Raw genomic sequence first — 14,596 nt, forward strand, 5'->3', positions numbered from 1 at the left:
CATGTGCTCGTTAAGTCCTCCTCAAACTCCAGACCTATGGATCGTTGTTTGGACTGAGAACAGATTTGGTTTTTGTTTCAAATTTGTCGGATTTAAGAAATTTTGTATTTGTAGATTTTTGATTTGTTGTAATAAGTGCTGTAAAAAAACAAAAAAATGAAATAAATAAATGACATTTCCATTTTCAAAAAACGTAATGTTGTGCTCTTAATGCTCTCAATCTAAGATTAAAGGGGTGTTCTCTTTTATGTATATTTGATTTCAAAAGACAAATCATTATTCAATCTGCTAAGTTAACTATAAGATTTTCTAATTTAAAGCAGAAAAACAGGAAATACTTGTTTTCTACAATATGAACGCACTCAATCCCGTACATTGCAACTTTAAACACTAAACAAAGGGCTGTAATCGTACCTCACTGGCTTTGTCTTTGGATAGTTGGGGTAAACGCTTACTGGTTTTCACACTGTCCCCATCCCGAGTGATGTGACGTGTCTGACCTCGTGTCCGCTGCGCCGCGCCCCCCCCCTGAAATATTCTCCGGTGGTTATCCGGGATGTGGTATTTGGAAGTGTAGACGCCGTGATATGGGATATATGCCCTGTGTTTCCGACTACAATGGCAGAAGCAGTGGGTGTGTGTGCGCGTGTGTGTGTGTGTGTATGTGTGCCAATGCATTGATGGGGTTTCAGACCCTGGCAGAGATGTGCTGATAGGGCTGATGTTGGGAGAGAGCTGCAGTTTGTTCCACCATCAGAAAGACAGAGACAGATGTCAGCACCACCAGCTGCTTTAGTCAGCACTTTGAACACACACACACACACACACACACACACACACACACGTGCGCGCGCCCACTCCTCAAAAGCAAAGAGGGAGGGCCTCACCGTTTCACACAGAACGGGATTCTAGATGTAGATTTCTCTCTTTTTTATTTTACATTCATTCATCCATTCATTTTTTTATGCGGGTTGCTGAGAACAGAAGCTGAGCTCTCACCGTCGCGCCGGGGGACAGGAAGCCGCGGCGTCTGACTGGGAGCCAGCAGTAGGTGGCAGCAGTCGGTTACATCAGTTTTTCAACCAGTGTTGCCGCGGGCTGTCAGGTGTGCCGTGAAAAAAAATCATTTTTTACATACTGTCATTTCATTAGTGGAAAAAAAAGAGCCAACTTGTGTGTTTGTGTGTGTGTCGTCGCGCTGTTGGTGGTATGAAGGCTCAATACTCCCCTCTGCCTCTGGGTGGCGCTACGCAGCGTAATTAATAGGCAGATTTGCTGAGGCGACAATTTAAAAAAGTGAGATTTAAGGTCGGCGCATGTTTCTGCGTCGTCGCACTCGTTTCACTTCATGGTTCTGCGTGTGTTGCAGAGCAATTCACCGCCAGAACAACAAGCATGGTGACGTGTTTTGTTGAAGACGACCTAGAGAGTCACGTCTATTTATTTATTTGTTTATTTATTTATCACAGACGTTATTGCCCCGTGCATCGCCACTGCTGCTTTTCATCAAGGACACATTTGTCCCGTATTTCCCTCCACAACTTTGTTCCTCTCGACCGGCAAACCGGCGTCTGCGGCGATCTCCCTCCGTGAATCCAAAAAAGGTTGAAAAACACTGTAATGAGCATCATGTGTCTTTATTTAAACGATTAGAATAAGCATTGTTCAGAGGAATTCCCTGGCATCCATGTCCCCTCTCTCACGATAGCTCTGCAGCATTCTTTTGACGCGTAAACAAATCCTACGGCACTCATCTGCATGTTATCATGCACAAATACATAAATGCATGCGCGCATATGTGCATATGCAACGCCGCACCCTTCTGCCCACCCACATACACACACACACACGTAAACACACAACCATTCTACATGCAGCTTGCTCCACTGACCCCCAAAATACAACCACCCAAACAACGTCCAACGCCATTGGCTGATTCCTTCTGGACGAATATTCTCTGCCACAGTTGTCGTGGAAACAGCAGAGAAGCGGGGACAGAAATGGAAGAAGTGCGACTCCTTTTTCCTTTCTCTTTCCTCATGAAACGCGGCAAGCGGAGGAGGCTGATGGAGAGGAAGTGGAGGGAATCGCTGACAGGGGCCCTTTCATTAACAATGGAATGATGTCTAATCCAAAAAGCTGAGGAGGAAAAGTCCTGGCTTTGCAGAAGGCAATCAGCGATTGTGTGTAGGCGCGATAGTGAACACGGTCCTGGGTGTGCCAAAAGAGATTTTTTCTGTGTCTTAAGTGTGCCTTAACGCAAAAAAGGTTGAAAAGCACTGGGTTACACAACAGCTGCCTGCGTAATCACAGACAGAAATGATATTGAACGTCAAATAACCGGACGGATCCCTGATTGTGACTTTAGCCCATTTCTGTGAGGGCTTTTGTGGTTGTTCAGAACAATGCGTTTCTTGCAGTCTTTCTTTGTTTTTCCGGGGATTTGCACCGTCTAGACGCACCCCTCTCGTCCTGCTGTAACGCTGCCGTGTGTAATAAGCAGGTGGCTGTGGCATTAAATTGGATTACCTGAGGCCTGCTGAGCCTCAGGGCCAGCTGGGGTTTCCTCCTCACCACAGGCCTCTCTCACACACACACACACACACACACACACACACACACACACACACACACACACACACACACGGGTGCTGCTGCTGCAGGAAAGCGCACTAATGATTTGCCTGCTTTTATTTATCCAGCTCATTTCACTGGGGTGACTTGAAAGTCACGTTGAAATGAAGACAGACTCACAAATTGGCTGCACGAGGGCGGCAGCAGGAAGAGGATATTGGACCCATGTGTTTGTACCAGGGCTCCTGGTGGCCCGGCACCGATGGGAGAGGAACCACCTCGGCTCTGCACGGCAGGTTTGCGCCCGCTTGCGTGAGAGATGGAGAGGGATGAGAGAGGGGTTAGAGGGAGGCGGACAGACAGACAGAAATTGTAGGACACGCAGGCTGCCAAAATAGTTATATAAGGACAAGAGCTTTCCATGGGAAAAAAAGTGGGCGTGTTCTGTGAAAATATGTGTGTGCGTGTGAGCACACTTCAATGTGTGTGTGTTTGTGTGTCCTGTGTGTGTGCGAGTGGAAAAGCGGAGGGAGAGCGCCATCGCGTGCTGACGTAACAGTTCCTAACTGTCTCCATGTAGAAGGCCGGAGACCAGGCGCCAGGCAGCGTGGATACGTCTGGTACCCATCAGCCCGTGTGAGATGGAGGATACACACTCAAAGACACTCACACACACATACACGCACACACACACAGGCTGCACGCAAACTTGCACACTGAAATGCGTCACACTTTCAATTTACATGAGCTTCACTGGCGCAAAACATTTATTTACATTCACACAAATGCATACACACATACATGTGGCATGTAGAAGCACGCACATGCTGACAGTTACACACTCATGCCACATCTATACACGCATACTGTGGGGACAGGGAGCAAGCAAAAACGCACATACAATTATTTAAAAAATAGGTGTCACAATATGCTGTATTTCTTTGTTTTGGAACATTCAAATATGTTTGGGATTTGGACTATTGGTCAGAAAATACACAAAATTTGAAGGCCTCACCTTGTCTTTGTCCAGTGTCTTTAGGACACTGTGATGGAATTCTTTCATTGCATTCTTTCCGACCTTTCACAGAGTAAATAATCAGCATTTTCATTGAAAATAGAATAGAATAAATGCAAAGACGCTCTGGCAAGATGTGAATTAAAGAGGCAAGTAAGCTATGAATGGAAACCAAACAACAGCAATCAATATGCAAAAGGGCATCAGAAACCTATTTCAGGCCACTAAAGGAGTTTAAGGTACATTGGCAACAAGAAACCAGATTGCAGATTCAGCACGGCAGAGGGGAGATTGTCGATGGGCTGGTTACCCGATATACAGATCTATATAATACGAGCTCAGGGCACCTTGAAAAAAACACACACACACACACACACACAGAGAGAGAGATTTTTAGATTTTTAGAAAACCTTTATTTTACATAAAAACAATTTCAGTAATTAAGCACTACTAGAACTCCGCCGTTCTCCAGCATCTCCTTCATTGGCCCGTCTTCCCGCTCGGGATCCTCCTCCGCCGGCCGGACACCTCACTCAGTCCCATTTCCTCTTTCCCTGGTGATCTTGAGGTGTATCTTCCTTAGTCGGAAGACCTCCCGCTGGGTGTATTCTGCAGCACCCTTCTTCGTGCAGCCATGTTGAACGGAGCGAGCAAACTTCTCCAATCGGAGAAGTATTCCTCCAGATCCACTCCTCTCTGGTTCTTGGCGGCCAGCGATTTCATCTGCCCCACCCCGTGCCTGCTGGTGACCGTCCCATCTGAGGAGACGCTGTTGTTAGAGGCCCACCCTGAAGAGGACTCTGACTCCCCACCTCCCACCTTCCCTCTGCGCCCTCCCCCTCTTTGCCCGAGAGCCTCCCCTGTTGGCCCTCGTCTTCCTCTTCAGGCGGGGGGCCTTAAAGCCCACCCCCCCTCTTCCATATCTTCCTCGCTGTCGGAGGTTCCACCTCAAACAGCTCCCCCACTAACGAGTGCCCCCATCCCCTCTTTCACCCTGTCACACACACCTGCCCGCTGGGCTGCATTCAATCCCCCATCCACTCTGACATTCATTCCCTCTGACCCCTCACCCACCTGACCGACCGGCTGGCTCTCACCCAATCCCACCCTCTCCCCCTCACCCACCTGACCGACCGGCTGGCTCTCACCCAATCCCACACTCACCCCCTCACCCACCTGGCCGACCGGCTGGCTCTCACCCAATCCCACACTCACCCCCTCACCCACCTGACCGACCGGCTGGCTCTCACCCAATCCCACACTCACCCCCTCACCCACCTGGCCGACCGGCTGGCTCTCACCCAATCCCACACTCACCCCCTCATCCACCTGGCCGCCCGGCTGGCTCTCACCCAATCCCACACTCACCCCCTCACCCGTCCCCACAATCACCCCCTCACCCACCTGGCCGCCCGGCTGGCTCTCACCCAATCCCACACTCACCCCCTCACCCACCTGGCCGCCCGGCTGGCTCTCACCCAATCCCACACTCACCCCCTCACCCGTCCCCACAATCACCCCCTCACCCACCTGGCCGCCCGGCTGGCTCTCACCCAATCCCACACTCACCCCCTCACCCGTCCCCACAATCACCCCCTCACCCACCTGGCCGACCGGCTGGCTCTCACCCAATCCCACACTCTCCCCCTCATCCACCTGCTCGCCCGGCTGGCCCTCACCCAATCCCACACTCACCCCCTCACCCGTCCCCACAATCACCCCCTCACCCACCTGGCCGCCTGGCTGGCTCTCACCCAATCCCACACTCTCCCCCTCACCCACCTGACCGACCGGCTGGCTCTCACCCAATCCCACACTCACCCCCTCACCCACCTGGCCGACCGGCTGGCTCTCACCCAATCCCACACTCACCCCCTCATCCACCTGACCGACCGACTGGCCCTCACCCAATCCCACACTCACCCCCTCATCCACCTGACCGACCGGCTGGCCCTCACCCAATCCCACACTCACCCCCTCACCCGTCCCCACAGTCACCGCCTCACCCACCTGGCCGCCCGGCTGGCTCTCACCCAATCCCACACTCTCCCCCTCATCCACCTGCTCGCCCGGCTGGCCCTCACCCAATCCCACACTCACCCCCTCACCCGTCCCCACAGTCACCCCCTCACCCACCTGGCCGCCTGGCTGGCTCTCACCCAATCCCACACTCTCCCCCTCATCCACCTGCTCGCCCGGCTGGCCCTCACCCAATCCCACATTCACCCCCTCACCCGTCCCCACAGACACCCCCTCACCCACCTGGCCGACCGGCTGGCTGTCACCCAATCCCACACTCTCCCCCTTATCCACCTGGTCGCCCGGCTGGCTCTCACCCAATCCCACCCTCTCCCCCTCACCCACCTGACCAACCGGCTGGCTCTCACCCAATCCCACCCTCTCCCCCTCACCCACCTGACCGACCGGCTGGCTCTCACCCAATCCCACACTCTCCCCCTCACCCACCTGACCGACCGTCTGGCTCTCACCCAAACCCACCCTTTCCCCCTCACCCACCTGACCGACCGGCTGGCTCTCACCCAATCCCACACTCACCCCCGCACCCACCTGGCCGACCATCTGGCTCTCACCCAATCCCACACTCACCCCCGCACCCACCTGGCCGACCGTCTGGCTCTCACCCAATCCCACACTCACCCCCTCACCCACCTGGCCAACCGTCTGGCTCTCACCCAATCCCACACTCTCCCCCTCATCTGTCCCCACAGTCACCCCCTCACCCACCTGACCGACAGGCTGACCCTCACTGGTCGCCACACTCACCCCCTCACCCGTCCCCACAGTCGCCCCCTCACCCACCTGACCGACAGGCTGACCCTCACCCGTCGCAATACTCACATAATTTACCATTCCATCAGCATTTCTGTTCAGTGGCCCGATCAGCCGCCATGCAAGCACACAAGATGAAGAAGAAGCAAAGAGGAGTTTATATTTTATCATGTCTGTATTTTTGTCTCATTTTCACAAAACATGTACAGGGGAAGGAAAAGCCTTTCAATAGAACCTGAGGTATTTTTGCGTCAAGCAGCCTACGGTATCAGGATTTTCTTTTAAAAACTCATCTATATTCTTTAGTGTTCATAGATGAGTTGCTATTTACACAACATAGTAATAATAATAATAATATTTCAATAACAAGAATTTTAGCAAATGGTACAGCCTGCATCATCTTTGTTACATGTCATAAATAATTGTAATAACATTTCTTAAAAATATAGGGAGAAGGGTGAGGAGAAGTTGCTTGAGCCTCGGGGGAAAAGGAGGAATCTTTTGAACGCACTATAGCTGCTGCAGCCCAAGGTCAAAGGTCAGAGATCACCAGAGAGAGAAGCTAATCAAGGGTCAAAGGGAAAATAAACACATTTTACGTTATAAATAAATACCTATCTCGCACCAGAAGAGCAACATTTTCATCAAGATCAGTTTTTTTTTCTTTCCATTTTGTAAAGTTGTTAAAGCTTTGGAAAGTCAGAAACAAGAGCAAAAGAAAAAAGACGGACAGAGAAGGAGCTTTTTGGACATGCACTGTGCTGATGTGTGTACCCGGTGCTGCTTGGCTCACTGAAACATCCCCTGAGACTGAACAAAAGGGTGTGAAGGGCCTCCTATGCTTAACACGTGGGAACATATCTCAAACTGCATACAGAATAGGGTGTGTGTGTGTGTGTGTGTGGTCATTTGGGCTTTGGTAGAACGCGCAATGATGATGAAGAACTGCCGCTGGCTCGCGGAAGACACTCGTCTGTAAATCTCTTGTGAATAGATAACCAAGTTATCATGACGCTGGCTGACATGTTTTACTTTGCACGAGCGATCAGAGCGTGTGCGGCTATTTCGTTCCTCTGCACAACCAAGCAAAGTTTTTAGATAACACTTGAGTACTTGATTGTGACGAATCCCTAATTACACATTAAGAGATCCTGACCTCCAATACTTAGTCTTTAGAGTATCCGGTTGCCGAACTCAGTTATCAGAAAACAGAAAGGTGCATTCAAATTCATCACTCTCCCCAAAGAAGGAACAGCACGTATTGCTTGCTTGATTTTGTTGAATGTATGTATTTGTTTGAGTGTGTATTCATAAATACCTTACAGCAAATAATAATATTTCAACAAGAAAAAAAGAAATAAATCCACAAAACATTATATTATTTCTCATTACCAGAATGAACCAATACAATAAATTAAAACTATAACTGAACAAAAAAGTCCATTAGAAGTCCAATAAAATTGCTATATATATTCCTATTGTATATATAGTATTTGTCTTTCTGCAGTCAGCCTTTCTGGTGCATGCTCAGTGGTGACCATAGATGGTGACTGGGAGAAGTGGGAGGGGGGTGCGGATGTCTATAAAGGAGCTGAAGGGCCGTTAAAGCAAACCCTCGCCACCTGTCTGAAACCTCAGTCCCATCTTGCTGTTAACACTGAAAACAAGGGAACCGGAGTCAGGAAGGACACATTGTGCTTTAAGGGGGACGTGGGGGGGAACACTGTCCATCTCTACGAGACTTCAAAAGTCTTTTCAACAACAAAATGCTGAGGGTCCTTCATTATCTGGAAACAATACCGCCGTAAGATGAAGTCCCAGGGATCTCTCTCTGCCTTGTGCTCTGGTGATGTGAGGAGAACGGTGCTGTCAAGGAGTCTGTTATTGTTGTCTGATGTTGCTATGCAGAGTCGGTAGCAGGCAGAGCCACTGGGAGGAGGAGGACGAGGACGAGGAAGAGGAGGAGGAGGAGGAGGAGGAGGAGGACGAGGAGGAGGAGGAGGAGGAAGGGGGGACGTTGTCGTGCGAGGCTCTGAGGCTTTCTGACACTGGGATGAAGCTTTGGGAGGAAACAGGACGCTTGGTTCAAATCACAAGCTAAACACCCATTAAAGAACAATACATTTGACCGCAGGCAAGCAGATTGTGTCCAAACTCTGTCAAATTAAGGATATTCTGTAAAGTGAGGATGCAACATAACAAGACTCCAGGGTTGTTTCTTTTTTCTTTTTCCTGCGACAGAGCTCATTGATTTAAGAGTTTCAGTACCTACTCCTTTACCCCACCCGCCTCAAGACTTTTACATTTCACATTGACTCTCTGCTCGCCTATCTACCTCTCTCGGTAGGAGTCTTTAACACTGTCTGTCAGGGGAGCAGAACCAAAGCCTCTTCTACTTCGTCGCATGTCCTCCTTTCGTCCTCCCTCTGAACAGGTTCGTTTGCAACCCCCAGGGGACGGCTCTGATCATGTCCATTATCTGTCAGGAGACCTCAATGATCTCCATGCTCCCGGAGAAGCTTGACTGCTTCCCGATCTTTCCGAGTTCTTCTCGGGATCGCGTCTCGGAGATGCCCTCCTCGAACTCCATCTGACAGCTGCGCCGCTTGAACTGCTTGTCCAAAGCGGGCCCGCTGTTGTTCGGACCGTTGGACAGGGTCGCCGTGGATGATATGGCGTCTCGGTGGTCTCTCTGTGTCAGTGGTGCCGAGGGCTTCTCCCTCTGGGATTTATCTTGTAACCGCACACCTTCGCTGCACCCGAACGCCAAGTACGCCGAGCTGCTCCCGAACCTCACCGACGACTCCTCTCCTCCTCCCAGCTCCATCTCTCTCTCGCCCACCTCCACTGCCCCAAAGTGCCAGGGGGCATCTGTGGTGGGAGTGACGGGAGTTGTGGCCTTGACAGTGTCTCTGTGTTTGGTCCACATGGCGCCAGACCCTGCGGTGGGCACGGAGGGTAGTGAAAGGAGAAGGGAGCCCTTTAGCTTTTCGTCCGGGCTGGGGCTCTTGCGGTCCAGCGACAAGCTGAGGGACTGTGGAGGTTGGGAGTGGACCGGGGAACTGCCGGAGCAGTGCTTGGGTTTCCTCCTGGGTCTCGATGAGGAAGAACCAGTGCGGTGGATTCCTTCACTTCCTCGGAGCCCCAAACCTCCGATGCTGCCCCCGCTGCCCGCCGAGGGGAACGGTGAGTCAGCCGAGCTGGGGCTGTCGAGGACGGGAGACTGAGAGCAGACGGCATTGAAGGTGCCGGTTCCTGGGCTGTCAAGCTTGCACAGCTTTGGGACGTCTTCAGAGTGTGTGGGTGCCTGGCTGGGGCAAGGGCTGGGACTGTTTGGGGAGTAGACCGACTTAATGTCAAGGGAGAAGGAGCGTTTAAGCCGGTTAGTGTCCATGATCCTTTCTGCGGAGAGGTTTAGGCCGTTGAAGCCCTGCTGGAGGGAGGTGGGTGATGGCAGCTTGGGTTCTGGTGGGGTGTTGGCATCTGCCACAGATGAGTCGTAATTGCTGCGGTGACCGTTCATCTCCACCTCTGAGCTTTGCTTTGCGTTGTTTTCGGGCACCTTGTCGTCAGAGGTTGAAGTCAAAGCCTGCAGTAATCGCAGGCCCTTCTCAAACTCTAGAAGCTGACCCAGGAAGTTGAAGTTGGGAGAAATGGACGATCTTCGGTCCTTTACGAACCTGTAAGGGGGAGAGGTATTGTAAGTGATTATTACCAAGATCAGTCTCGATGCACTCTGTGGCTAAGGTTTGTCAGTGTCTGAATCACGTGGGATTTCATGAGACATGCTGTGTCTCAGAACCAGGCGTAGGGTGTGAACAGGTATACTGATGCACGAGACGGAAGTCTGCGCCAGTGTTGTCTAGATAATGCCTTAGGTCACGCGCGGATTCCAGACAGGCATCTAACAATTTCAACTCCCCTGGAAGCATTACTTTCAACCGTTAGTTGTCCATTTACTGGGGCTGACACCTCAGCTGGTAGTGGGTGGGAAGAGCAAGCATACCTGTAGGCATCATCTGATGACAAGCCCATTGTCTTCATGATGTATGCAATGGCGATGGTTGCTGAACGCGAGATTCCAGCCAGGCAGTGCACAATGACTCTGCAGTTTGACACCTTAGCTTTGTCTGTTGGGGGGGGGGAAACGAACGGGTATAAATACGCACGTTTAGCAGTTTAGAGTGTTCAGAGACAATCAACGGCTATGGAAATCAAACTGACATTTCCTGGAAGAATACAGGGAGCCCCTGAGTAGGCGTGTTATACCTGTCGCCATTGGGTTATTTCATTCTTCAACACATTCATTGAGATGAATGTACTTCCTTATGGAGACACTTCCCTGAGTGGCTTTTGTGCTTTGAGCTGCTTATCCTCATTCCAATCACATTCTTGTTTTCAATGCATTTCACATCCTCATACCTATGAATTCGTTAGTTTTGTCCAGCCAGGGAAGCAACTTCTCGCAGTAGTTGTCGTTGACTGGGATGCGCATGAAGTGGCTTTCGCTGATAAAGTCGGGCTTTGGGCAGGTGTTGCTGGCATTCAGCACATAGGTAATACCATTCTGAGCCATCAGATCCTGCGGAGATAGAGATGAATATGCTCATGGACATGTTTTATTTTGGCAGGTTTGACAATAACAAGTTGTCTCTCAATGTTGGTGATACTGTGAGCGACCAGATGCCAACTAGATTCTACCTTGTTGAGAACGTCCTTCTGGGAGCCCAGGTAGAGGTGTGGCAGGATGCGGGTGGGCCCTACATTAGCCACAGGCAAGCAGGGCTGGGACAAGCTCATAGGTAGAGCAGTGGCAGGCTTCCCTTCACACAGGCCAGGAAAACAGGAGGAGAAAGCAGCAAAACCTCCTTCAGAGAAAAAAGAGACGGAGAGAACCGGTTAGGTACACTAATGATTTTCCACAGAGCAGTCACACAATACCATGGGACCTCTGCAGAGGCTCTCGTGAACCAATCAAGGACACCATTAGCAGAGCAAACAGACTCTCGTCAGGCTTTCATAGAGGAATCTGGGCTACAACGTCTGGGTCTTGCTCAGTGCAACGGGAGCAAAAAAGAGGCTCTCTGTGCTTCTGTGTGCTAGTTAGGTTGGCTGCTGAGCAGCCAGGAATGTGTATGTCTGGCCCTTTAAGAGGCAGGAGGCTCCACTTTTGGCATATGTGTGTGTGTGTGTGTGGGGCTCTGTTTCCTGCATGAGCTCATGTCCTGTAGCGATGCATTGCGTCAGGCTCAGGGAATGAGAGAGGCCACAGGTGCAAGGCCAGGACAGAGGCCCAGTAACATCCCCCTGACAACCGCACAGCGCGCACACACCACACGCCTGCACACACATTAACAAGATAATACTCTCCAACAAGATAGAATCTGAAGACATTATCACATAATCTTGCAGTCAACATATGCTCAATTATCCCTTTTGTACCTCTCTGTCCACTCACACACTCTCCTGACCACAGACACAGACCCACACACACACACACACTCCGTCACATCATTACTTTAGAGTACTGCGGTTGTGTAACTGCAGGGTGGGGTCCAACGGGAGGAGGTGGGGGCCAGTGTGTGTTGTGTGTAGTGGGTAATTACCTCGCTAAAGACTCTGTAGAATGGAGCGGAGTGCTTCAAGGAAACTTTGAGCCCCAGAAAGTAGATTAGAACCTAATCTTGGTTCAACCCTGCCGGACCCAATCTGGGTCGCAGCAGAAACGCATGCACGCACACACACATGCACACACAGGCACAGAGTGAGAGTGAGTGAGGCATGACATCACTGTCCAAAAGTCACACATGCAGCACAGCGAAGGTACGACATTGCATTACTACACAACAGCACAGCTTGTGAACTGCTATACGATATCACGGGTGCACTGTCCCTTTAAGTGTTGTCCGTTTCCAGCTATTAATCGCAACTGGCAAGGCAATGACATCAGCGCTCCACATGGGGGGGTGTAGTAGAGGGAACAGCAGATGCATACGTGAAGAAAAGAGTGATCTGATAACTAAGAAACGAGGAGAGCTTAATGTTTAGAAGAAGAGGCTGGTGACTGCTGTAGAAGATTGTGTGTAGGGTTGAACCTTTTGGGCCTCTGTAGACTAAACAGCCATTTGTAGTTCACAGTTTAGTTTAATTTCCAGCAGAGCCGTCTTTCTGATCCTATGGACGGTGCAACAGTGTCAGTAATTGATAAAACAGAAAGAGGAAGGGTAGTAGCTGCTGGAGTGGAGCACGCTCGCACACACACACACACACACACACACACACACACACGCAAAGTAAATAATTGGTACTACCTATAGCTCCCACCACAGGCATGTATACTGTATCAGTCTAAGGAAGCGGTGTGTTCCTGGAAACGGTTAAATCAACAGGAAACGCCTCACGTCACCCAGAAACCATTTCCCTTTCTGTGCGAGGACATTGTTAGAAAGTTGTTAGAAGGACAGAAGACAGGACGTTTTCACAGTGGGCACAGCGTGTGTTAAACACTGAAGAGAAAGTGTTTTTGTGTATTTAAAGGGAAGTTAAAAAAATCTCCCCACCCTTTAGTGCGTGTCTGGTATGTTCATTATAGCCGTGATTACTGGATGCTGACATCATCTCATGTTAAACAAGCCTCCAAAACCTCAGAAAGGAAGGTGAGGGTTGCTGGTAAGCGGGGAGACCGAAGTCAAGAGATAAGAGAGCAGGGCCGAGTGAGCCTGGCTGCTCCGACACTACAGTGACATTACGTCAACACAATTACAGACACCTTCCTTGTAGTCAAAGCTCGACACAGCCGCCGCAAATGGACGTTAGTCACACAGGAGATAGCGTGTTATTGTCACCTCGTCACCTGACCCCGCCCTATTCAAAGTTGCCATGACAGCAAGGAAAGGGGGGGTTGGGGGGGGCAGTGACGTTGATGACAGTTGGCTCGTTGTGTCCCCCTGAGGGCTGTCAAGATGGCATGAAACACACACACACTGAGCATTCAAAGGGCTAAACACACAAACAGAGAGACAAACACACACACGCACCAAATAACCCAAAGAGACACGGCCTCACATTCTCCAAAAGACAAAGCTGACACATCCGTCCATTCCAATATAAGCACACGCATAACCACACTGCACACTCACACTGAGGTCACTGAAAATACCCTGTGACACACACCAGCCCGGCTGTCTGTGAAGATGACATCAGAAAGTCAACTTGGAGAGATGAGTTGTCCTCCGGCGCGATAACCGGCAGAGACGAAACACACTGCAACCTTAAACTAAGGAGATAAAGCAAACTGGGTGGTGGCACAGCTCTGTTATTTTAAGAGATGTTTTCATGCTGGCCTCAGGTTGTGTCCTAGTCTACAGTTTTTAACCTGAAACTGAACAGATGTAGATGTCATTTCAAATTCTAAAGTTGTGAAATAACATTCACACTTTTACATATTTGGGCTACATGTTCGGCCCAGCGCTACAGCAAGTGGTGCGTTGTGTACTTGCACTTGGACGGGATGTAACTGACCCAATTTTGATCGCTCTCCTCTCTGGTTGATATCGGGGGGAGACATGACGCCATCCTCCATTGCCCCTCCAGCTGTCCCCTCCACTATGAGGCGACATTAGCATCTCAATGTGACCCCCCGCCACCCTCCCGAGATGACATCATTGCACACATGTCTCACTCAGCTTGACAAAGGCTGTGCTGCAGCCTGTGGAGGAGTGATTGTGTGCTTTCGGGGGGGTGGAGTCAGAAATGTGTAGATTGACAGAGCTTTGATGAGGTGGTGGGATGATGTCATTTCTTTTCAGGCCGGGCGCCAGGTAGATGACGGGATTGTGTGATTAACACGTCGCCCGGGCTGCAGGGGAGGCTGGGGGGGACTGTTTATTGTTCCTCTATCTTTGCAGTAAGAGAACGGGGCGTATGTCACTTTGATGTACTGCTGTTTCAGCGGCTGCAACACGGGACTATAAACCCTCCTGTAATCTATTTCCACAGAGAAACACAGAGACGGGGAAGTGCGGTGCCTCAAAATATCTGGTGACAGACACAATTATTTTTGCGCCTGCTGATGGCAAATGTGTGATTTCTTTGCCAGCTTCCTGAAATGGTTGCCGCACTTCCAGATGCAAACCCTGACGTACATGCACATTTGTATACACACAACTCCCCCCCCCCCCCACACACACACACACCGAACAGTGTGGCAGGTGTGGA

The 14,596-nt window shown here is 50.5% G+C and overlaps 1 protein-coding gene across 2 annotated transcripts in view; it reads right to left on the minus strand.

The window, feature by feature from the left end:
* Nucleotides 1–6,535: 6,535 nt before the first annotated feature.
* LOC120812878 (dual specificity protein phosphatase 8-like) overlaps nucleotides 6,536–14,596 on the minus strand; it is a 43,834-nt gene continuing 35,773 nt past the window's right edge. For both annotated transcript variants that reach the window (XM_078097812.1, XM_078097813.1), the window contains 4 exons: nucleotides 11,081–11,247; nucleotides 10,802–10,961; nucleotides 10,386–10,509; nucleotides 6,536–10,059 (listed from right to left, as the gene is read on the minus strand). In XM_078097812.1, the coding sequence (XP_077953938.1) occupies nucleotides 8,862–10,059; nucleotides 10,386–10,509; nucleotides 10,802–10,961; nucleotides 11,081–11,247 (1,649 nt within the window). In that variant the 3' untranslated portion in view covers nucleotides 6,536–8,861. The remainder of the gene's footprint in view (nucleotides 10,060–10,385; nucleotides 10,510–10,801; nucleotides 10,962–11,080; nucleotides 11,248–14,596) is intronic.

Source organism: Gasterosteus aculeatus, chromosome Y, assembly GCF_964276395.1.
Source record: "Gasterosteus aculeatus chromosome Y, fGasAcu3.hap1.1, whole genome shotgun sequence".
NCBI classification, from domain to species: domain Eukaryota; kingdom Metazoa; phylum Chordata; class Actinopteri; order Perciformes; family Gasterosteidae; genus Gasterosteus; species Gasterosteus aculeatus.